General features: G+C 38.2%; 2 protein-coding genes across 4 annotated transcripts; both read left to right on the forward strand.

Moving 5' to 3' along the window:
• The first annotated feature begins 10873 nt into the window (after positions 1–10873).
• Positions 10874–21164, forward strand: LOC130737516 (probable protein arginine N-methyltransferase 6). 2 transcript variants are annotated; one of them, XM_057589306.1, is made up of 13 exons: positions 10874–11193; positions 11295–11360; positions 12310–12378; positions 12934–12969; positions 14055–14120; positions 15179–15247; positions 16785–16862; positions 17088–17166; positions 19125–19219; positions 19821–19905; positions 20044–20240; positions 20603–20721; positions 20806–21164. In XM_057589306.1, exons 1-13 carry the CDS (start codon positions 10933–10935, stop codon positions 20846–20848), a joined length of 1263 nt encoding a protein of 420 aa, XP_057445289.1. In that variant the 5' UTR covers positions 10874–10932; the 3' UTR covers positions 20849–21164. The 2 variants fall into 2 exon arrangements, with proteins under 2 accessions (XP_057445289.1, XP_057445288.1); XM_057589305.1 differs by having other exon boundaries at positions 20811–21164.
• Positions 21165–22649: 1485 nt separating this feature from the next.
• Positions 22650–24394, forward strand: LOC130737518 (protein ASPARTIC PROTEASE IN GUARD CELL 2). 2 transcript variants are annotated; one of them, XM_057589308.1, is made up of 2 exons: positions 22650–24215; positions 24317–24394. In XM_057589308.1, coding segments are annotated over exons 1-2 (1470 nt in total). In that variant the 5' UTR covers positions 22650–22746; the 3' UTR covers positions 24318–24394. The 2 variants fall into 2 exon arrangements, with proteins under 2 accessions (XP_057445291.1, XP_057445290.1); XM_057589307.1 differs by having other exon boundaries at positions 22653–24394.
• Positions 24395–25821: the final 1427 nt, after the last annotated feature.

Below are 25821 nucleotides of genomic sequence, written 5' to 3' on the forward strand. Positions count from 1 at the left end.
TGGAAAGGGGCAAAGGGTGATCTGCCCGGGGAATCACTGATCAACTTACAAAGAATGAAAGGCATTTATAAAGACACACTGCGCTTCCATGCTTCAAGCTCGGTGTCTTGTGGACTGGGTGAATGGCGTTTACCAAGTAGGCGAATGACTAGGAATTGGAGAGAATTGGCGACCGAAGGCATTTTAAAGACACACTGCTGTAAGACCCAGGATTTTAGAATTAAAATAAATTAATTAATTTCCACCTCACGCATAAGTTTATGTTTAAGCGTGAGTGGAACTCGACTTATGTTTGATGTTCGGACTAGTATAATGAGAAAGAAAGTTCAGGGAATGATTAAGAATGGTGATATAGTCGCTATAGGCTATAGCACGAGTTCATTCACTTCTGCCTTAGGGAGAAAACGTTAGTAAACGACTAATTTGCACTTAAAGACACGATGGAAACTAATTCCAAAAATCTTCAGAGAAATGTTAGAACTTCTCTTAATCCTTCCATGATAAGTGTTTCGATACGAAACCCTGGAATGTACGAACGTCCGATTCTAATTCTCGAAGGTTTGCCGAAACCAAAACCCTGATAGCTCAAGAAACCTATAATAAACGGTTGATGAAGACTTTTTCTATTCGGAGCTTCAAACGAAGATTCCACAAGCGTACACCCATTTCTTTCAATGTTTCCAATCTTTCTTCAGAAAGAAGTTTTCTCATCCGACATCAACTGGAAAAAGTAGTTTTTCGGGTAAAATAGATTTACACCGACTTTGGATCGTTTGTCTTAATTCCAAGAAACCTATTTTGAGTTCTGGAATTCTGTCGCCAGAACCTATCTTAGAATTCACAGAGGACGGCACAGGAGAAATCGGAATCGCGAAATTTTCATTTTTCCGCATTTTCCATTTTCTATAAATAGCTTGAAAAATGAAAAAAAAAAACAAAAATCTCACCAACACACACACCCAAACCCGCGGCCAAGGAGGAAGGAGGAGGAGAAGAGTTTTTCGCCGATTCTTGCCTGATCGTCCCACAGTTCGTTGCTACGCGTAGGCCTCGAGGTACTGATGTTTTTCCTTACCTCTGATCGTAAATTCTGTCGCTTTTCTCTATGTTTTTCTGTGCTCAAAGTTTTGAGCTTTTTGTAAAACTATCCAAATAACTTGATTTCTCTGTCTAAACTTATTCCCTGCGTGCCCCTGAGCATGTTTAGCGGATTACATTTCGCCGAATCTAGTCGAATCGCCGCCGAACTTCAATTCTGCTCAAAATACCCATTTCTGACAAAGGTTCCGCTTTTTGAGTCAAAAACTCTCGACTGAGCTTAGCGTTAGTAGGATTAGTCGTCATAATCGTCGTTGGTGTCAACCCCATCTAATTTGTTTTTCGAAATTCTGATTTTGAGTTTCCGAGCTAAAAATATTGACCAAAATACCCCTGCGATAGTTTTCGACCCGATAATTTTTCTAAGAGTTTCCCTGGCCTAGATATCGCCTAAGAATACCTAGGAATCGATTTAGATCGAAGAAAAAGTTCGGAAACCCTATTTTTGAGAGTGGCCGAAACCTATTTGTTAGGGTACCGTGTCCAAAAATAATTTTTGGGTCTCTATGACCTGAGCCATTACGTAGCTCTTTCAATTGTCAAAATTTTGGCGTTGGTTTCGTGTCATTCCGAGTTCTGTAGCTCGAGTTATGCTCGTTTTAGCGAACGAAGTGCCCGTTGTCAATTTGTGCTTAAATAGGAACTCTGAAGCTTTAAAAGCTTTCTTTCCGGTTTCGATCAGTGTTATTAGATAGTGATGTTTCTAGTGAGGCTTGTGTTGATGATTGTGTTTCCTTGTTCTAGGTTCACAACTTCCATGCACAACTTCTACTCACGAAGGTAAGGGTAACTCAGTTTTAGATCGTCTTTGAGTCTTGCCTGCTTTTATCGCACTGCCTGCGTTTGAGATGAAGATGTTTATATTGATTGGCATTGGATTATGATTATTATGCTTGCTTATGTTGACTGTTTCTGAGGCTTGTGCCAAATGTTTTCTAAAGGCTTCGGCCGAGTGAACTTATTGAGACGTGTGTCTCCGTTTTCTGAGAGGCTTCGGCCGTTTACTGGTTTCTGTCATTGAACTGAGTTGGCATGCAATTGAATTGATTTATGTTCGCTGATGATAGGAATAACATGTGGTTACTCCGAATTAATAATTGGTCTGGGCAGTGTTGTTGATTGGCTTGGCATTTAGGGCCTAAGCCTAAGAGGCGATCAGGTGATTGCGTTCACCTGGTTGTTCCGCCTTGTGTGGCGATAAGCGGCAACGAGGTGGTTGTGTCCACCCGAATGTCCCGCCTTGTGTGGCGTATAAGTGACGGTCAGGTGATTGTGTTCACCTGGTTGTCCCGTCTTGTGTGACGTATAAGCGGCGGTCAGGTGATTGTGTTCACCCGGTTGTCCCGCCTTGTGTGGCGCATTAAGTGACGATGAGGAGGTGTGATCCTATCATTGTCCCGTCTTACGAGACGTCATTCATTGACTCATCTTGTTGGTTTTATTGATATCTGATTTGAGGTCGTTGATATATGGTTTGATGTGATAATGTTGGGGTTGTTGACATCTGATTAGATGATATAGATTGAGGTTGTTGTTATTTAATTTGATGTTATATTGTTGAGATTATTGTCATATGAATTGATTCTATACTGTGGAGGTTGTGGATATCTGAGCTGTTATATGATGTTAAGTTGATGTCTGAATAAATGTTACATTGTTAAGTTGTTGATATCTGAATTAACATATGTGGTTAAGTTGTTGATATCTGAGTAAAAATATTGTTGAGGTTGTTGATAGTTGATTTAAATCTATATTATTGAATATATGTCGTCATCTATCTTGAATTAAGTTGCTAGTTTATGTGCCATGATATGCACTTAAATTTGAATAGCATGTTTTTCCCTTTTATACGTGGTAATGGCATGGAGTTAACCCTTTCTATTTGCTACTTGTTGTTTGGGCGCTTAACGCTATTAGGCGATGAAGATCCTTCCGCCGAGGCTTAGCTGCTCGAGTTGGAGATCGAGTTGTAAGCGGTGGAGTAGAGGTGTGAGAAGCAGCTTTGCTTCTCTTCTTGTGGATTATGTTTGAGTCTCTTTTTCTATATGAGAACTCTGTTATTAAAGCCTTGCTTCCGCCACTTTTAAAGTGCGCATGTTTATTCTGAACCTTACTTATGGTATTGTAAACTATTATTACTATATATCAGGAAACAGGTTATTTAAATAAAGTTGTGTAACGTTTCCAACCCTATGGTATTTAGTCTTTTCATTTAAAAAAAAAATACCCTTGGATTTTAGGGATTGCAGAATAGTCCTTAGACTTTGTTAGGTTACTAATGTGATTCCTCAGTTGAGAAACTGAGGTGTTACAACTGCCATGGTAATAAAAATCGGACCGGACTATCTGGTTCGACCGGATTGGGAATCGAACCGCTCGATTTGACTGGTTGAACCGGGAACCGGACCTCTGGCTGGTCTAAAACACTCACAGAACGCCTGTATGAGAAACCAATGTTGAACCGTCCAAACCGTTGAAAACCGGCCGGTTGGCGGTTTTTTGTTTTTTTTTTCTTCCCTTTTTTTTTGGAAAAATGGGATCGGCCATGCCAATTGTTTGGATTCTAAAAAAAATGAAAAATTGAAGGTTTTGAACAAAAAAAAAACTTGAAAAATTGAAATTGAAAATAGAAACATTTCAACTTTCAGTCTTTCTCTTTCACATATGTTTTCACGTTTCAATTTCCACCTTCACGTAACTCAACAACATCCCTAGCCACACATCTACACCATGCTCTGTCCGTCGCCGTGCTCCTCCAACAGTCGCTACCGCTGTTCATGGTGTCGTGGTGCGTTCCTTTTCCAATTCTTCTTATGTTATGTTCCTTTTGCAAAATTAATGAATTATCAACTAGTTTTTTATTTTATGTTTTAACAACTTAATATCATATTATTGAATCATTCAACTATCAATTATCAAACATACATCACACAATAACAGAATTGGTTTTGTAAAGTGTTTTGGTCAATTCTATGTTTCTTTATTCATGTGCTTCAATGACATAATTGGTATTGTAAGTGTTTTGGTCTATTATTTTTATTCAATATTACCTTATATATTATCTATTTATTTAAGTATAATATTGTTTAATTTATAGCGGTACAACCGGTTGGACCACAGTTGAACTAGTGAACCTTGAACCGGTACCTTCACCGGTTTTATCATCGGTCCGGTTCTGATAACCTTGCACACTGTGCTTCCATGCTTCAAGCTTGGTGTCTTGTGGACTGGACGAGCCCCCATACCCTAGAGGGACTCGCCTAGGGACAAATAAGACCCAAGAGAAGGGAACTCGCCAAGGGCGAGGGTAAGGACTTAGGAGATCAAGGACCCCCTTTTTGGACAAGCACCAAGGGCGGTTGATGTATGTAAGGGAGTTGGGTCGAGAGAAGTACGACCCAACAAGCCCCATTAGTAGCAAAATTAGGGCTCCATGTATAGGCATGGCAACAAAACCCGAACCCGTGGGTGCCCGCCCGAACTTGACCTGATTTTACGGGTAAAACTCAATATGATTTGGTTTGGTATTGGTGAAGGCAATATATATATATATATATATATATATATATATATATGTATATATATGAAATTACAAAATTACTCTTATATATACCATGTTAACAACTTGATTTGTTAACAATTTGATCATATTTGAACAACAAGATACTATATTTGTTTGCAAAGAAGATATAAAAGATTTTTTCACAACAAAATAATATAAGTTGCGTTTTGTTTTCCAAAAAAATCTATGCATCAAGTTAGGTTAGGACATAGAATTGAGGTTATAACGGGTTTGAGTAAACCCGAAACCCGACGAGTTTGGGTTTGAGTTTGGTATAAGACTTCGAGTTTGGGTTTGAGAATAGCAAAACTCAAGCCCGACCCATTGTCATCCCTATCCATGTAACCTCTATAAAAGGGCTTTTTATGATCATTGTAAAAGACTTTTTGACATTTATTTAAAGGCTTAAATGCACATTTGGACCCTCATGTTTTAACTTTTTGCGATTGTCAACCCTTATCTTTTTTTTCTACGAATGGGAACCCTATTCTTTCAAAGCACTACACCGTTTACCCTTCCGTCCAAATCCGTAAAAAACTTGACGGAACACGCTGATATGACCTTTCACGTGGATAAAAGAGGGATTTAAAAAAATGGCTTAAATGCACTTTTGGACCCTCAAGTTTACATTTTTTGCGATTGTTGACCCTGATCTTATTTTTAGTTTGAATGGAGACCCTAATCTTTCAAAACGTTCCATCGTTTATCCTTCCGTCGGAAGGCCAGGTAAATGGGTTCCGTCAAGTTTTTCACGGATTTGGATGGAAGGGTAAACGGTGCAACATTTTGAAAGATTAGGGTCTCTATTCGTAGAAAAATAAGATCAGGATCAACAATCGCAAAAAATATAAACTTGGGGGTACAAAAGTGCATTTACGCCTTATTTAAAAGATTGGGCTATTAATAGACTCTTGCTCTACTAGGGTTTGAGGCCTATACCCTTTTTGAGTGTTCATTTCCAGAACACTCCCAAAAGATCATATTGAGGGAAGTAAACCCCTTGAACACACAAGTTAGCATAGAATCCGAACAAGAGTGAATCCTCCGCTAGCTCTTCCCCTCAAAGCCATATTGAAGGATTTAAAGTCTCTAAAGCTAATGCCACATTCAAATTTAGATCGACAAAACCGTCCCATTTAAGCCAATGCATAGAACAATGAGGAACTTCATCGCCCCAGAAAATCTACTATTCATATTGTTAATCTGATTGCACAAACCATCAGGAATGATAAAGTTAGGGATCGTTTGGTACGCCGTATTAGACATGATTTTATAAGCTTATACAATACATTATGAGCTTATCCACTGTTTGGTGCTAACATTGTATTGTATAAGTTTATCTATCAACCCACCCTTATACATCAAAATGATGTATTATTTAATCCACCATGTAGGTGATGGATAAGGGCTGATAAGATTTGACGTATAAGCCATCATCACCATTCACACTCCACCATCACCACCACCCACTGCCACAACCACCACCGCCACCACTACCATCGCCGGCGCCACCACCGACACTGACGCCACCACCCAACCGCCACCACAACCACCGTCCTCCTCCACCGCCTCCACCACCACCACCGATACCACCACTATCTGTGACGCTCGGGGCCGACAAGGGCGGGGAGTGATCGCCGGTGCAGTGAGGCACGGACAAGGAGCGGCTCCTGGCAGGCTTCTAGGCGGAGGGGCACATGAATGAACCGATCTCGCACCCGAACAAGAGGTATTCCGAGACTGTGTAAGGATGGACTATACAGTTGAGGAAGGCATATATGATTTGATTGTACTACCCATAACAACAAGTTGCAACTTCTTTTCGGGAGCCCAACTGATAAGAACTCCATGGTTAAGTGTGCTTGCCTTGGAGCAATATCGTGATGGGTGACCTCCTGGGAAGTTTTCCCGGGAAGTGCGCGATGTTGGTATATGCACTAGTAGCTTAATATTTATATTTAAATATTACAACCTAAATATGTAAGAGATACCTATAGGGTCATACGCATAGAATTAGCCCACTAGAATTATGTCTTATTGGACCAGCCCATTGGATAAGCCCAATAAGGCTCCAATAAGAATTAGGGTTAGCCTCCTTGTGGGTGCTTATAAATAGGGCATGAGATGCTCAAACCTATGATCAGAAAATTACACACTCTTGCCTCTGCTAGTACAAAGAGCCGCAAGGGAGATCTAGTGGGAGAGTTTGCGTGGACTTCTGTAGAGACAAGGCTACCAGTGTCTTGTTTGCCCAAACTGTCTTCAAGAGGTAATCCTTATTACTCCTTTACGTGTTTGATTGCAACATGAACTTTGAAACATGTGTTTTGCAAGATCTTCTCAAGTGGGTCTTCAAAAAGAAGACTGACATGGATGGTAATGTAAATACCTATAAAGCAAGACTAGTGGCTAAAGGTTTCAAGCAAATTCATGGTGTAGACTATGATGAAACTTTTTCCCCTGTTGCTATGCTTAAATCTGTCAGGATCTTGCTTGCTATAGCAGCATACCATGATTATGAAATTTGGCAAATGGATGTCAAGACAGCTTTCCTAAATGGAAACCTTCTTGAAGATGTGTATATGGAACAACCTGAGGGCTTTGTTATGCCTGATGGTTCCAATAAGGTATGCAAACTACAACGATCCATTTATGGATTAAAGCAAGCTTCTAGAAGTTGGAACCTCCGTTTTGATGAAGTTGTAAAAAATTTTGGTTTCATTAAAAATGAGGATGAACCTTGTGTCTACAAAAGGATTAGTGGTTGCACAATCGTTTTTCTGGTTTTGTATGTGGATGACATACTACTGATTGGAAATGACATTCCTACCCTTCAATCTGTGAAGACTTGGTTAAGAAAGTGTTTTTCCATGAAAGACTTAGGCGAAGCAACCTACATACTGGGTATTAGGATCTATAGAGATAGATATAAGAGGTTACTTGGTCTAAGTCAAAGTACATACATAGATAAGGTGTTGAAATGATTCAACATGCAAGATTCCAAGAAAGGATCCTTGCCTATGTCACATGGCATCAGCCTTTCCAAGGCTCAGTCTCCTTCCAAGAAGGAAGAGAGAGAACGCATGAGTAAGATTCCATATGCCTCGGCAATTGGATCTATAATGTATGCCATGTTATGTACTCGACTAGATATCTCGTATGCACTAAGCGTAACGAGTAGATACCAGTTAGATCCCGGTGAAGGTCACTGGATTGCTGTCAAGAATATCCTTAAGTACTTGAGAAGTACTAAGGACACATTCTTGGTATACGGAGGGGAAGATGAGCTAAGTGTAGTAGGTTACACTGACCCTAGCTTCCAAACTGACAAAGATGACTCGAGGTCGCAATCGGGTTACATGTTCTGTTTAAATGGCGGCGCTGTGAGCTGAAAGAGTTCAAAGCAAGAGACAGTTGCTGATTCTACCACAGAGGCTGAGTATATTGCTGCTTCAAATGCATCAAAGGAAGCAGTTTGGATCAAGAAGTTCATTATGGAACTTGGTGTGGTTCCTAACATTGTGGGTCCAATGAGTCTCTATTGTGACAATAATGGAGCCATTGCACAAGCTAAGGAACCTAGATCTCATCAATGATCCAAACATATACTTAGAAGGTTTCATCTCATCCGAGAAATAATTGATAGAGGAGATGTGAAAATATGCAAAGTGCATACTGATGATAATGTTGCTGACCCCTTGACTAAGCCTCTTGCACAACAGAAGCATGAAAGTCACACTAGCGCAGTAGGCATTAAACTTATGCCTGATTGGCTCTAGTTCTAGTGGTAGACCATTATTATATGCACTTGGATCCAATATGTTCTGGACACATTTTGTATCATTTTATTATTATTAATAAAGGCATTTCAGTTTAATATTTCTATAAAGAATATTAACGTCCATAGAATAGTATATACAAATTTGTAAGACGGTGAGTAGTAGATTTAACTGTGAGATTCTACAAAATACTATTCTTAAATGCTGTCCCTAGTCATTATTAATATCTGGGCAATATTAAGACTAGTGCGTGAATGATTAAATGATCTAAATCTCATAGATCTTGGACATGAGATGTGAAGTCTTCACGCGGGCACACATTAAGAGTAATGGTGTGCTGGATGACCCACCATGAGAACGTAACATGGATCGTTACGTGAGTGTCATAAACGATTCTCATTGTGACAATGGTATATGCAATCCTTTGACTTGAAATCACTACGATTCCTACATGAGTAGTCTTATATTTTAATGTCGTCAAACATTACCCGTAACAGGGTAACTATAAAGGTGATAATTGGGTATAACACGAATCATGTGGAGGAATGTGAGTGATGTAGATAGGATTTGTCCCTCCTATGTAACGGGAGTAAATATCTACAGGCCACTTGATAGAGTAAGACTTTGAAATGCATGGCCATGCTCAGAAAGGGTAAATATGAGATATTTATTTCTGGAAAGTCTTCTCGGATATCGAGGAACATAAATTGAACATACAAGGATGACACATCCATGCCTTGGTTCAATTAGATATAAGGACAAAGGGATCAATCATATAAAATGTTTGTCACAAGGTAAACTATGTCGGTGCACGAGCATTCTTAATATTTAGGTCATAGTGATGTATTGCTAGATACCGCTCATTATTAGTGATATTAAATATACTTCATTAAGCTCAAGTGCAAGTGGGAGATTGTTGGTATATGCACTAGTAGCTTAATATTTATATTTAAATATTACAACCTAAATATGTAAGAGATACCTATAGGGTCACACGCATAGAATTAGCCCACTAGAATTATGTCTTATTGGACCAGCCCATTGGATAAGCCCAATAAGGCTCCAATAAGAATTAGGGTTAGCCTCCTTGTGGGTGCTTATAAATAGGGCATGAGATACTCAAACCTATGATCAGAAAATTACACACTCTTGCCTCTGCTAGTACAAAGAGCTGCAAGGGAGATCTAGTGGGAGAGTTCGCGTGGACTTCTGTAGAGACAAGGCTACCAGTGTCTTGTTTGCCCAAACTGTCTTCAAGAGGTAATCCTTATTACTCCTTTACGTGTTTGATTGCAACATGAACTTTGAAACATGTGTTTTGCAAGATCTTCTCATATAGGGAATTTTATTCCGCTGCGGTAATCAACCGCATGATTCTCTTCACGCGAGTGAGGACAAAGTGCACTGAAAAGACTCGTGTTGTTACCGTGATGTCAGTCGTCAGATCGGGATGTTACACTATCCATCCTCCACCACCACCATCATCACCACCTTCCACTGCCGCCACCACCACCAACACCACCCTATCGCCACCACAACCACTGTTCTCCTCCACCACCACCCTACCGCCACCGACACTACCACCAACACCCTTATGCCACCACAACCACCGTCCTCCTCCACTACCATCACCACAACCATCCTACCGCCGCTGCCGTCGCCGCCACCACGACCCTACAACCACCGTTCTCCTCCACCACCACCACCACCACCCTACTGACACCAACACCCTACTGCCACCACAACCACCGTCCTCCTCCACCACCATCACCACCGCACCCTACCGCTGCCGCCACCACCACGCAGTTGACACCACCACCACTACCCCCACATTCAGTATTATCACTGTCACCACCGTATAACCACATTTATTATCTATCATTATTGGATACTTCACCCAATATAAGATTTTATGAATTTAAACGATATAGTATACAATGTATGACAAAACGTTCTATAGTATAAGAAACTTATCAGGGCTTATACTATCAGGCCTTATACTATCAGACCTTATACTATACGTCACACCAAACGGGCCCTAAGATATAATGTATGAGGGAGTAACTTGTACTACAACTTTAATGAGAACTTCTCTCCCCGCTCTAGAAAGAGATCCCTCATTTCAACCCTTCAGCTTCTTCCAAACTTTCTATATATTTTTCTGTTTCTCGATAATCTCAACATCTGTTATTCATGAGACTGATCCCCTTCAAGACTCGAAGATCACATTAAGTGTGTATGCATCTCCCATCAAATCCTTCTCCACACACCGTTCTGGGATTAAACCCTAGATTAGATGAGAAGTCTAACTATCTATCAACCGTGCCTTGCGGTAAACCCTAACCGTTGATGTAAAAAAAAAGCCCCTTTCTATATCCCAAAAATAAAAAAACCCTTGATATATAAAATTAAATCCTTTATTGAAAAACAAAAACATACAGGGAGAGGGAGAGGGAGAGGGAGTGGAACTTGGTTGAGTGAGGGGAGGGAGAGATGTTCTGTAAGGAGAATAATGGCAACGGCTACGAGCAGCAGCAGCAGCAGCAGCAGCAGCCACCGGCAATGGTGTACGGCCAAAACCACCGATACAGAGAGCGAGTCCGCCGTGGCAGTCGCAGGTCACGTGCTTCCTCTTCCAGTCCCCTTCCCGTTAGGGTTTCTGACACCGACCAACCTCGTCCTCCTTGCACCGATTACGACATGGCCTACTTCCATTCCTACGCTCACCTCGGTATCCACCAGGAAATGATCAAGGTTCACAATCTGTGAAATTTTGAATCCCTTAAACCCTAGTTTGCTCTATCTTTGCTATTCAATTTAACAATGCCGCTAGCTTTTCATTTTATTTTGAACAGGATCGTGTGCGGACTGAAACTTACAGGGAAGCAATCATGCGGCATCAGAGTTTTATTGCAGGCAAAGTAATATATCAATCACACATATTGGGTTATAAATTGATTTGTAAACTTTTTGTTTATTGATTCATTTGCATGGAAGAAGCTGGTTGCAGTGCAATATATTTTACTTGAGAATTTGGGTTAGAGTTTAATTAACTCCCCACAGGCTCACTTTAATTTGGATAAATTAAGAGTTTAATTTCTTTGCACTGACGGTCGGGGTAAATTTTTTTTACACAATCAACCAATCAGATTTCAAGGATGTGAGAAAATCAATTTTTTTTTATTTAATTTCATTAATTGACGTGACACATCTTACAATCTGATTGATTGACGGTGTAGAAAAACTTTACACTGTCAGACAGACCTAGAAGTCTCAATAAGGAATGTCTGATTTCATTATTTTGCCTTTGATTTAGGAATGTCTGGAGAAGATCTTTAGAAGTCTCAATAAGGAGGGTAGATCAGATGGAGGGTCCTCTGATAGTTAACGGTATAGAGAGACCTATAAGGACGGTAGGCCTAAGCCTAATCATTTAAAAAGAAGTAGATTTAAATGACTCTTCTTTAGACAGAGTTTATGATAGGACACTGCCATCATTCAACTTGATCTAATGGAAGATCATTTGATGAAGAACAGATAGATGAATTAGAAAACTGTATATAGTAGAGAAAGAAAATTGAAATTTAAAAATATACATTGTAGAAGTTTAATTTATATTACCTTTTAAAATTGAAATTCCTATTTTTTACCTTTTTTGTGAATTCTTGCATATTGCAATATGGTAAAACTAATATTCATTCATGCCAAAAGAGTGGACTTTGGAGTTTGTACAACTTCAACTGAAGTAGGTGACGAAGGTGTTATGCTATTGTACATTTAACAACCCATGGCTTATGATTTGTTTTTTTTTTGTTTTGTTTTAATTTCTACATCTTTTCCTTATCTCCCTGAAGTACTGTCTGCCTCCAGGTTGTAGTTGATGTTGGATGCGGTACAGGAATCCTTTCTATATTTTGTGCTCAGGCCGGTGCGAAGCGGGTAAGATCACTCGAATTGACTCTTTTAGTTTATATACAAAATTGCTGTTATATATTTATTTAATAATTTTTTTATAAAATAAAAAACAAAGCTATTTCATTTGCTTAAAATCCTTATTTCATTTTCCAACTCACATTCGGTGTTGTATTTTTCTTATGTTTGTTATATAAAAAAAGAATGTTTGCTTTTAGATTCTTCTTCACGGTTAGATAGACCTAGCATATAGTCTGTGTTTTGTTGATTGATCACTCAATTATTCAAATTGGGATTTGTAGAGGATATTTTTTTTAGATTTAGCACCTGTATAATGTTTATATAAGCTGGAAGTGATGGCAGTGGCTGCTGTAGCTATATCATGCATAGGTTACTTTTTTGCCCTGCATTTCTAGTTCTTCTCTACTCTTTTTGTTTTATTTCTGTAAATTGTGGAGAATCTTGAGTACTTTTATCTAAAAGTGTGGTAGCTGACTCATACTCTTTGAAATTAAGACATTAATATTTTCGAGACATTATCAGTGTATGACATGAACGAGACTGGAATTTTTTTCTTGCCAGGTGTATGCAGTTGATGCGAGTGACATTGCCCTGCAGGTAATTGTCGAGGATCATAATTTTCATTCTATCAGCTTTATTTAATTATTATGGAATTTGGCCAATAAGCAACAGTAGTAGTACTACCAAAATGTGGCCCTTTTTGTTGTGGTTGGCATGCATACTAAAGTTTTTTTTTATAATCAGAGGTGCTCAACCTTAGGCCCTGATCAACACACCATTTAGAATAGGGTTAGATAAGCCCTTTGTGCTGAAATTTACTTTCTATTTATGTATTATATGCAGTTTGAGGGGGGGGGGGGGTGTGGGGATGATGGCAGAACTTTTGACCGCATTTCAATGAGGCCTTGATACATTTCTGTCGCTCATGCCCAGGGAGCTTGTGCAAATATAACTGACCCTATTGGGTTGCAACGAGTGGCTAGGATTTATGTCAGATTGCTTTTTGGGCTATATTGTATGAGTGCAGTGTTTGATATATACCATTATCAGCTTGAGAATTATATAGTCTACAATACCATGCTACATTACCGTGAGCCATAATTGTGACATCACAGCTGGTGCTGTAGTAGTATGAAGAGTACTCTTCTTCCTATATCACTTCTCCTATAGTTTGGTGGTTGCTTTAATTTTATTTAATCTCATTTTGTTTGTGGGACGATTAGAGCTCAGAGTTGGTTCTTTTGATTCTCTGATAGGTACACGGGGTTAGCTAGTTAGTATTAGATTTTATTATTAGTATCTATTATCCAGTCAGCATTAGATTTTATATTTTATTATTATATTTTATTAGGTTTAGCATAACTAGAGAGTGAGTATAAATAAGTGAGTTAGAGAGACTATTGGGTATCTTTGTATTCACTTTGGAATTAGGGTTTAGAGAGCGTTGGGTCTCTCTGGTTCTAGGGAGGGTGTTTGGGATCCCTTTCCTTGTATCTTTCCCTCAATTCCTATTTGGGAATTAGGGTTTTACCATTGAATGATATCAGATTTGGCTGGGTTCTATCATACTCCTTATAAGTTCAATGGTTGAGGTTGTTATTGCAGATGAGTTGTTTTTTATGTTTAATAGCATCTTTTACCTCAGTTATTAGTATCTATTAATTGTTTTCTTTTGTGAGCAGGCAAATGAAGTTGTTAAAGCAAATAACCTGTCTGATGTTATCGTTGTATTGCATGGACGAGTTGAGGTAGGCTCTTCTGAACAATACATGTTATTTAATCTTTGAAAGATTCTGTAGTTTATTCAGATTGCAGTGGTCTAAACATTGACATGATGTTTGGCCTCTGTAGTGTCCAAACTAATTGGATATGTAGTTGAAATTAAATTGCAAAATTTTAGGTTGAGATGACAAAGTAATTGGTACAAATTAGTGAGTTCAGTATATAGTCAAGTAATATAATTGAAGTAGAGTGTCTATTGTGTGGAAATTGATTTCAAAACTAAATAATTATTTACTGAACTAATAAATAAATTTGGTAAAAGTTTATTATTTTTGAACCGTTGGGCAAAAGGTTATAATTTAAGAAATAAACAATAACTTTAATAAACAAAACTAGATAACTTGTCTAATTCAAAATATGGAAGAATATTAATAAAAAATTACAAGTGGATCTAATCTAGTTTGCACATTCATTTACTTTTCACACACTGGCATAATTCACTATCTTACATAGTGGTTTGGAGGGGAAGGGAGAGTTTTTTTAAACTTATCATGTTTGATTCAGTTTTTAGGAGGGGATGGAGGGGGCCAAAACCCCTCATAACCCAATTTTCTCTCCCCTCCAAATGTGGGGGAATATTTAAATAGACAAAAATACCCTTAGTGAGTTTTAAAATCTTGGGTTAAATATGTTTCTGGTCCCTGACTTATATACCTGAATCTAAAATGGTCCCTTAGAAAATTTTCACTTTTTTAGTCCCTTTTTAAAAGCATAATCGCCATGGGGTGAATATTAGTGATTACAAACTAGGTGACTTTTTTTGTATGTTACAATCTCTTAATATCGTTGCAAATAAGGTTAGAGGATGGAAGCAGAAACATGCAAATATAGGAGATTCATTACAATGAATTTTCTCTCTAGCAAATTATCTCTGTAACCATAAATATTTATTGTTCAGGGTCAACTTATATATTTTTGCAGATTCTACTCTGACTTTTATATAATTTCCCTTTGTCAACTTTATAGTCACACTAGGATCAAGCTATGTATTTCTTATATATACCTTAGGCTATGGTTTTTGCAGGATGTTGAAATTAATGAAGAGGTGGATGTTATAATTTCAGAATGGATGGGCTATATGCTTCTATATGAGGTGTGTATTAGGATTCTCTTGGTTCTTTGAATAAGTAAATATTATTGAATGTTGAAAGCTAAAATAAACTATGATGAAACCAGTGGAGGAAAACCATAAATTAGCTTCTGAGGGGGCTGATAGTTTAATATCTTGAATGAATTGAAATTGAAAAATAAAAACTATTTTAATCATGATAAAAAAGATGAATGTGGAAAGGCTTACAAACAATGATTGACTATGCAAAGAAAAAGAGAATGCCATTTGATGGTTGTAGTTTTGGGAAAAACAAAACTGCATAGGTAATTTTTTTAAAACACCCTTTAGAAGTTATGAATTTTGTATGAAAAGGTAGGTAGACCAAATCTGCTTTGCCTGGAACCTTCTTATTTTGAGTAGTCTGATTGTGGAATTTTATTTTAACATTATATTATTGTAAATAAACATGGAGCCTTCTGATTTTGATTTTCTTGGATTAACAATTAAAACAACAATCAAGCATTTTCTTAGATCATATGAAGCCATAGTGTCCTGTCATGTATTAAGTTTGAAGATAAATTGTTTACTGCTAAACCTGTTTGGATTTCTATATCTTGAAATCTTTGGAGTTTGGATGCTTGTGTTTATTCTCATTTTTTTTCCACTTTCTTGGTATTTGTTTATCTATGTTGAGGAATCCTTGCTTTCACAAATTGCTTTCGTCAATATTGCTTTTAAATCACTGTTTAGACAATAGACCAAATAGATTTAAAGATACCAGTGAATATTTTTGTTTCTACTCCGTCCATTCCAAAACGTTTGATGTTTAAGGTTATTCATACAATTTAAGAGCACATTAATTAATGTATAGTTTGACTATAGCACTTTTAGTTAAAGTATTGTTATATTGAAGTTAGAATGTTCTCTTCAAGACCTGGTTTTGATAGAACACAGTTGGTTCATTTGATCCATATATTTGATCCTTCCTAGTAGAAAAAGGCTTCTTTATTAAATATAAAACCATTCGTGTGCTTTCACTCAAAAGCTTAGTTTTTGGCATAGCTGGTTCATGACATGGTGTGAAACGTTCTATGAACAAGTGATCACGAGTTCAATCCTTACCACTCCTGTTCCTCTGAAAATGTTACATTTTTGCACAACTTAACTTACGCTTTACCTGTGCACTATCCATGGTTTTAGTCCAAAGAAGTTGTGTGAGATAGCATGTTATATATAAAACCATTAATGTGCTTTAACCCAAAAGTTTAAGCTTTTGGAATAGTTCAGGCATATTATCTCCATTTCATGTTTCCATTGGATTACAAATCAGTACGTAAAATTGTCTTGGAGAAAAGTTCAGGCATATTATCTCCATTTCATGTTTCCATCTATAGAGATGCAAAGCAATGCTTGTAATTTATTGAGATCTGTCTTTTTGGTGGAGGAACCAAAATAAATGATCTGCTCCCGTCTAATATGATACTCACATGAGCATGCCATGGCCTTTTCTGTCTCAGCTTTTTACAGTACATCCACTTTTATGGTTTATATTTGTTTGAATACTGTTCTTTTCTTTTAGAGTATGCTTGGAAGTGTTATTACTGCCAGAGATCGTTGGCTCAAACCTGGCGGTCTTATTCTTCCTTCAAGTGCAACGGTATGCCAACTTATGTTTACTGTTATGAAGAATATTATTTATTGTTTAAACTACAGTGAATACCTCTTCTAAAATGTTTTTTTGTCTCATACTATCCCGGCCTAATAAGGATTCATAAACCTAACAGGATTTATGTTGCTTGACTGTGATTGGGGATTCATTATTTACTGGATTCAGTTTATCTTGCACAAAATAATGCTGACCTCTTGGTGTGTTCTTTTCCAGTTGTACATGGCTCCTGTTACACATACTGACAGATACAGTGAAAGCGTTGACTTTTGGCGCAATGTTTATGGAATTGATAGTGAGTCCACTGTTTAGTAACTTATATGACATACCAGATTGTTTTTGAGATTCCCTAATTATATTATTGCACTTCATAGTGACATAAATTGGATGCTAAAGCTGTATTTGCTCATTTACTGTCTTTGTGAATGGACTCCTCAGTCCTCATAATGTTTATAATGTCATCTGCTTTTAGAAATAAGCAGTGCACTGACATAATAGGTGGACAGTTTCTCTGCACTCTAGCATTCTTTTTAATTTAACTTCGTTTTTCAAGGTCATTGTCACGGACTATCTTTTCTTTCCCATGTTTGATTGTTCCTAATTGAAATCATTATGCTGCAAAGTTGTTAATAGCACGCTATCGCTCCGCCGCGGAGCATCACGACACGACTTCCTGCTACTATGGGGAACTGCATCGCGTTGCAAGTTTAGCAGCCGAAGCGTTCGCTATTGCGGCCCATGTCGTGTCCAGAGGTGCGATATCGCAGTGCAATAGGAATGGGTGCTGGAAGTGCTGAAAATGCCCTTAAATTTGAAATGTTCAAGGGCTATTCTTATGGCATTCGGGGATTTTGCAAGAAAAAACTAAGTCAAAAACAGAGAACCCAGGCCTCTTGACTCTCTCATTTCCCCCTCAACAGAAATGTCTCTTGCTCCCAGCTCTCTCAAGTCTGAACCCCTGCGAGCACTGTTCCTCACTTCATTGAACCTCCGGCCTCTCTCCAACTACCAGTGCACGCGGATTTCTAATCTCTCTCCAGTGAGCTTGTGCTACATTCCTCTTTGTGTTGTGATTCTGTTCTATATTTATGATATGTTAGGAACCTACAACAGAAATATAGAACAGAATCAGAACACAAAGAGGAATGCACTCCAGAGTAATCCTGCCAATACACAGGAACCTACAACAGTCCTGGCAACTGGGATAGTGAGCAAAGCTGGAGAATTTGTTAATCAACTGCTGATTCAACAATGGAAGGGAAAGCCAGTAGAAGATGCTACTTGGGAGGAAGAGTTTAATATTGAAAGTCAATTCCCTAAGTTCAGCCTTGAGGACAAGTTTGTTTCTCTTGAAAGGGGCAGTCTTAGGACCATGGTAGGAAATGGGCCCCAAGGGCCAGTTAGTCCAACAATTGGCCAAACCCATTATTTGGAGTGTTTACATGAGGAAGACTAAGAAGAATATAGGTGAGGGAGCTGAGGTGGCTGAGAGAGAACAGAGAGGGTTGGCCAAGTAGGGATAAGTCTATTATAGTAAGAATCAGGGAGAGGGAGAGAGATGGTATCTGTAGAAATCATTTGCTTGTTATGGGTGGGGAGCTTTACCTCTCTAGGAGCCCATCTCTGTGGCAGTAGAGTATCCATTCTACTGATTTTCCTTTCTTATCAATTATATCATTTCCCTTCATTTCTCTCTTATTGGTCCATTACTGTTCTTTCATTCTCTGTTAAATAACCAGTTTGCATCAATTATCCTTTTAACAGTTATCTTTAAGTGTTATTCTTTTATCAAAACAGAAAGAAATTTACCTGTCAATTACCCATTCTTAATTCAATGACTAGGAATTAAAATTTTATTATTGTTTTTCCTTTCAGTCTGAAACTATTGGCACAGTTTTTGCCACTGCATAAGCAAATAGAAGGCATTCTAAAATTATTCACATGTGAACTTGGGTTAGTAGCATGAAAATTTAAATGATTATATTGTTTCCTGCTTCGCTTGGATGTGTAAACTTTAGCCACACATCCTTGCATGCTGCGAGGTGTGTCCTGTTCAGTTCTAGGTTTTTGCTAATGAAACAATAAACCTAGTTCCTTAGAAATTTCAAAAGATGGATCTATTTTCCAAGTTTGTACATTAAACCTTCATTTACGCATTAATACTATTACCAGAGTCCAGGAGTCTGTAAATATTTAACTTGCTTTTATCTATTGCTTTTGTTAACAATTGTTTAATATTGTTTTCGCTTGCAGTGTCCGCCATGTTATCATTAGCTAAACAGTGTGCATTTGAGGAACCTTCAGTCGAGACCATATCTGGCGAAAATGTTTTGACATGGCCTCATGTGGTGGGTACGCTTGTGTTATTGCCACTATTTACTTTGACTGCTCTTTGGGAGATATGTAGAGTAGTGAGCATTCCACTGTCTCTTATTGTCTTTAGTTTTATGTCTTTTCTTTTGTTTACGTGTCACATGTGTGCCTCCTTCGAAAGTCAAGGAAAGTCACAAGCCTTTGTGATGTCTTACAGTAGTATTTATGGGAGACCTACCAATAGAGGACCACTTGCAGGAATGAAACTCCCAAGATATTTGGATCCAAAGAGTTTGATCCTACTAGTTAGCTAACTCCTCTAGGCTTTAGCTGTTGCTACCTTGTTCTTGAGAGGATGCATTTTTCAATGCCTCTGCATTCTGTACTCATTTACTCCTATTAAAGGAACAAAAAACAAGCTATTGTTGAACATAACTGGTTAGCATGTAGTGATGGTGCAATGTTTGCACCATTTCTTAAATTTTTGTGGAATGCTTAGATCACAAAAATGCCGTATTTGATCAAATGTGTAAAAAAATTGTGCTCGTCTATATGCATGTTGTGTTTCATCGTTTCCATCAAGATAGTAGTAGTAGTAGTATCAATTCTGGAGAAATTGATCATTTGCTATTACAGGTGAAATATGTTGATAGTTATTCTGTTACCATCAATGAATTAGAAACTGTAACAACAAAGTTTAAGTTCAACTCCATGATGCGAGGTACTTCCTTTTGTCTTCCCTTTTGTCTTCACAGTTATATGTTCTCGTCCAATTTACGAACTAAACTAATAATTCTGTATTTAATGAATTCTTGTAATATTCTGGCATTAATTGAAATCTATTTCCTGTTTTCTACAGCTCCACTACATGGTTTTGCATTTTGGTTTGATGTTGAGTTTAATGGGCCTGCAATAGCACCAACCAATTATCATTCGTCAACACCAATTATTGAGAATCATCAGGTGAATGGTAGTCAGAGAAAAAAGCGAACAAATCCAAATGAAGCACTGGTCCTGTCCACGGCACCTGAGGACCCTCCAACACATTGGCAGCAGGTGCAATATTTACATATATTCAGTCTCCATTTTCAATAGGTGGTTCTGGTTTCATTGTTCAGTGGTGTGTACTACGAAATTTTAGTGTTGTATGCCAGCTACATGGTTATAGTTTTAGTGTTCTAGATGATTGGTTAGAAATAAAAGCTAGGATTTAGGAAGAAAAAAAGAAAATAGGGGGGTGGGGGGTAGGTTTGAAATTGAATGAAACAGAAGCGAAGGGGAACCCTGAACAGACACTGAACTATGTTCCCTTTATTTCATTCATGTTTGGTTTATATTATTATGGTTATTTGATGGCTGGAATATTGTGCTCGAAGTTGCATCTTTTGCTGTTTTGATCTTATTAATATATTTTGCAGACTTTGATATACTTCTACGATCCTATTGAGCTGGAACAAGATCAACTTATTGAAGGTTCAGTGACATTGACACAGAGCAAAGAAAATGTTCGATTTATGAATATTCACCTTGAATATAAGTGAGTCAGAAAATCTTGGTTCACCATTATACACTCTTTAGGAGATTTTGTCATGGATTCTGAATATATTTCTTCCCATTGCAGTTCAGGTGGTCGAGCGTTTGTGAAAGAGTCTGTTATGAGATGACCTTAAAGTTGTTTTACCTAGTCTTTTTCGTCAACACTCAACACCGATGACTCATTATTATCCTGGGATCTGTTGCATAAAAAACCCTAATCGCTGTCTGCTAGATTAGAATGGAGCAACTGACGAACTTGTAAGCATATTTAGTTAGGTCAAATTTTGTTGTAATCTAATTTAAAAGGGAGGATTACGTCATAATTGGTTTGTTATTTTTATTTTTGTATTTTTCATTTGTGGGGCTATCTCATTTCAATTTTCTGTATTACTGAACTAAACGTTCTCGGCTATTTATCTGAAATCAGTTTTAAAATTTCTCCTATTAGCTATTTTGCTTAATTTGTCGGGGATTGTGAAGCCAAGCCTCGGTACTCTTTGCAGTCAGCCTCTATCTAGCACGGCTTGAAGCTTCTCAGCTATCAAATGAAACTTGTCCTGATAAAAAGCACAATTCCTTAGATCCTAAACACATATCTTTCTTACCATAAATTTAAGTTAGAATCCATTGTTAGTTGAGTTGGGTGTAGCCTATTTTTTAAGAGATTCAGTGTGGCTGTTCTTTTTGCTCCTCTAAGATGTACTGCTAGGTGCTTGTAAGAAAACAATTTTTTGGGTTCCTGGTTTTTACTCCTATGTTTATACTAACGGCCAAAATTGTCTTAATGACTCTTAAATGATCAAAATGCAATTTCAGTTATTACCTTTAAATGTTAGACCAACCGTGCAAGTCTACTACAATTGGTAATCTTAGATTATCTAACTTACATTTACAAACTGATGTCGTAATCTTAGATTAAGGGTCACCTTAAAATAATCATATTGCACTTAAAAACGTAATCTTTCGAGTTACTTTATTACTTTATATGTTGTGTGTGCAAGAAAGACGCTCTATTTTATAACATCTCACTTGTTGAATACTTTTTACATTTTTTTATCTCTACTCTGCCTCATTTCTCACTTTCCGTCTTATGCAAAGAAATATTGGGCGTAAAGACAGATATGTGCGAAAAAGTTGTCTCTCTTTTCTTATTATTGGTTGCAAGAAAGATATAATATGATGAAGTCATACAGTTACCAAAGTAATAAAATAGAAATCTTGCTTACTCCTCCATTAATTATAGAGTTCTCATAACATAGGAGTATTCATTATTTTAAGAATCCAACCCCAAAAAGTGGAGCCCCTCATCAGTATGAAAAGGGGGGAAAACAGAAAGAAAGAAGCCAAAGCAAAGGAAAATAATAGTGATGATGTTGCCATATGATACATCATATGATACAGTATCAATCAAGAAATGGATGCACGAAATCGGCATTTTGTCTAACTTTTTGAAATCATTGATGGACATCTTCAGTTCAACCTGTAGTCCACAACAACCCAAATCCTCTTTATTTATTATTGTCGTATATTTAAATATACAAATTAAAACATCTCCACCGAAAGTACCAAAAAAATCTCTGCCCAACATAGACACAGTTTCCTGTTCTTTCTTTGCTGTTTATTAGCTAGAGATGAACTGAGTAGCTGTATTGTACTGTTCATGGTGCCTTAACTTTATTTTTTTGGGTTGCATACTAACTTATTTAATACATATAAATAGAGATATCTAAACTAAAATTTTAACATTCAAAATCATGAAATTTTCTAAATAAGCCGATCTTGACCCATCACTCACATTAGACAATTCTGTTAAAGCAAGAAATATCAATGTGGTTGAGCTGGCTCTTTTTGAGTTGGGTTTTTATATACTATGTAGTTTGTATTATAACACAGAACAATAAATAAATCTCCCTCCCAATAACCAAAAAAGAATAATAAAATAAATAAGAAGTTATATATAATTGATAAAAAGTTAAAAAATAAATCAGTCCTCCATCCATCACCACTCATCAGCAACAAAACAACCATGGACAACATAGACAGAGGCGCACCAATGCTGCTGCTGCTGCTGTCGATCCTTGTAATAATTCTAACCACTTCCACTTCTTCTGCAGCCACAACGCCATCATCACCTTCTCATTTCTTGGAGTTCAACGTCGACGAAGCAATCGCAGGGACCAAACTCAAACATGTCCAAGAGGAAGCTGAACCAGAACAACAACAAGAGCAGCTAGAATGGAAAGTGAAGCTCAAGCTACTTCACAGAGACAAGATCCACCACAGCGTTACCACCATTAGCAACGACCATCGAACCCGTTTCAATGCACGAATCAAGCGAGATGTGAGAAGGGTCGCCTTCCTCCTCCGCCGCCTCAGCAGCAACAACTATGCAGAGGAACTGGCGGAGGCTGCTGCTTTCGGCTCCGACGACGTGGTGTCAGGCACCGCAGAAGGGAGCGGAGAGTATTTCGTCCGGATCGGAGTCGGCAGCCCTCCAACGTATCAGTACATGGTCATCGACTCCGGCAGCGACATTGTGTGGGTCCAGTGCCAGCCCTGCGACCAGTGTTACAACCAAACCGACCCAATTTTCAACCCGGCCCTATCCGCTTCTTTCACCGGAGTCCGATGCCCCTCCGCCGTCTGCGGCCAGCTCGACGGTGCCGCCTGCCACGAGAAGAGGTGCGGCTATGAGGTTTCCTATGGGGACGGGTCCTCCACGAAAGGGACACTCGCCCTGGAGACACTCACGGTGGGGCGGACGGTGATAAGAAAAACCGCCATCGGGTGCGGCCACTGGAATGAGGGAATGTTCGTCGGAGCGGCCGGCTTGTTGGGCCTCGGAGGTGGGCCCATGTCGTTTGTGGGCCAGCTGGGTGCCCAAACTGACGGCGCCTTCGGGTACTGCTTGCTCTCACGAGGTGCAGTACCCGAAGGCTCGTCCGGTTCTCTCCGGTTTGGGCGCCAAGCGATGCCTATTGGCGCCGTGTGGGTCCCTCTCATACCGAACCCTTTTTTTCCAACTTTCTACTACGTTGCCCTTTCGGGTCTTGGAGTCGGAGGCTTGCGCCTCAACATTTCGGAAGATGTTTTTCGGATAACTGACTTGGGCGACGGAGGGGTTGTCATGGACACCGGCACTGCAGTGACAAGGCTACCTGCTGCCGCATACAACATTTTTCGAGATGCTTTTGTTGACCAGACAACGAACTTGCCCCGAGCGTCGCGAGTGTCTATTTTTGACACTTGCTATAACCTAAGCGGGTTCGTGTCGGTTCGGGTCCCCACCGTGTCGTTTTACTTTTCCGGTGGGCAGATCTTGACGCTACCGGCGAGGAACTTTCTCATTCCGGCGGATGACATTGGCACATTCTGTTTTGCGTTTGCTCCATCTCCGTATGGGCTTTCGATCATAGGAAATGTGCAGCAAGAAGGGATCCAAATTTCGGTTGATGCGGGTAATGGTTTTGTGGGGTTTGGACCCAATGTCTGTTAGTAAGTGTTGAGCAAACATTACATTCACTTAATTTTGGTAGTCTAATTAAGCAATGTCACATATTGTATTGATAAATTGATTTATTACGTTACATATGCAGATATGCTGCATGAGGCTGGTGAAAATCTTATTGCTTTTTTCCACTCCATGATCTGCTCTACTAAGCAGTTTTGATGAATCTGGTTTTTGGTTATTCATAGTTATTCCTTTTTTGCTTTCTATAGTATATGTAGTCGTAGTTGAATTTATTGTTTATGTAAAAGGTGCATTCAAAGTACTCCATCCGCCCATAATTATAAGCTAAAATTGTAAAAATCACGCTTATTAAGAAATGTTTAATTGATGCATTGTTTTTGAAAAAAATGTACAACTTTTCATGTTTACCCCTATTTAAGATAGAATTTTTAATTATTATACTATGAATAGTGCTCCACTACCAATAAATGCAAGGGTAAATATGGAAAGAAATATTAGCTTTTACAACTTTAGCTTATACTCCCTCCGTCCCTAATTATAAGCTAAAGTTAAGACTTATGTTTTGTCACTAAATATAAGTTAAAGTTGTAAAAGCTAATATTTTTTTACATATTTATCCTTGCGTTTATTGGTAGTGGAGCACTATTAGTAGTATAATGATTAAAAAGTGCTATCTTAAATAGGGGTGGTCATGGAAAGTTGTACCTTTTTTTTGAAAATCAATGCATAAAATAAGACTTTCTTAATAAGCGTGATTTTTACAACTTTACCTTATAATTAGGGACGGAATGAGTATTTAGTGACAAAACATAAGTCTCAACTTTAACTTATAATTAAGGACGGAGAGAGTATCTGCTTAAAGATTTTTTTTATAAGCAATATGAATTATATTGAATGAAGTACAAGGAGTACTTCAACCCAATACAAATGAGGTAAGAGGAGGAAAGAAATTAAGAGTAGTAGCAATACAATTAACATCAAAAGCGAGGACCTCCTACTACTAAAAAACCCAGCACCTCCTTAGAGACAAATTAGAGAACACATGCCTCGTTAAAACCTTACCCGGAAAAACTCCATTGGGAAAATCTGATGAAGAAAAAAAAGTACATGAATTCAATAATCAAAATGAAGACTCTAAGAAGGACAATATAGAATATCATAGGGAGTAATACAGCACAATTCCTGCATTCTAAACAATAGCCTTCAAAAATATGAAGCAAGCAGAAAATTCCTTCAAGTTCCTTCAAATTCCTTCTCACAAAACATAAGCCAAGACTACTTAATCCTTCATCACGAGAATCTCCCTGCTTAAAGATAATGGATTATGGATGAGATGAAAAAACATGTGATGGTGATGGTGGGCGCGGGAATCCGACAATCTTTACGGTGTTAGTCAAAAGAATCATAAAAAAGGTCAAAAAGTCATTAGTTTGCTTCGATCTTTGAGAAACATTGCTCTTGGGGGTTACGATGATGGACCCACCATTGTTTTGACTGAAGCTGGAGTGCATTCAATTCAACCAATGACTTTTACAATTTCAAAGGCAAGTGTTTGCTTTTTCCTTTTGTGAGTTCGAGATTAGGCTTTTCAAGTTTTTAGTTCATTTAGTATTTAGTTCAAACTTCAAA

The sequence above is a fragment of the Lotus japonicus genome, chromosome 2, assembly GCF_012489685.1.
Source record: "Lotus japonicus ecotype B-129 chromosome 2, LjGifu_v1.2".
NCBI classification, from domain to species: domain Eukaryota; kingdom Viridiplantae; phylum Streptophyta; class Magnoliopsida; order Fabales; family Fabaceae; genus Lotus; species Lotus japonicus.

Excerpts from the sequence above, each read along its gene's own strand:
- LOC130737516 (XM_057589305.1), top strand. The coding sequence starts at position 10,933 with ATGTTCTGTAAGGAGAATAATGGCAACGGCTACGAGCAGCAGCAGCAG. Across the intron at positions 17,167-19,124 it reads CAATGTTTATGGAATTGATA|TGTCCGCCATGTTATCATTA; the intron begins GTGAGTCCACTG and ends TTTCGCTTGCAG. Across the intron at positions 19,906-20,043 it reads GTTCAACTCCATGATGCGAG|CTCCACTACATGGTTTTGCA; the intron begins GTACTTCCTTTT and ends TGTTTTCTACAG.
- LOC130737518 (XM_057589308.1), top strand. The coding sequence starts at position 22,747 with ATGGACAACATAGACAGAGGCGCACCAATGCTGCTGCTGCTGCTGTCG.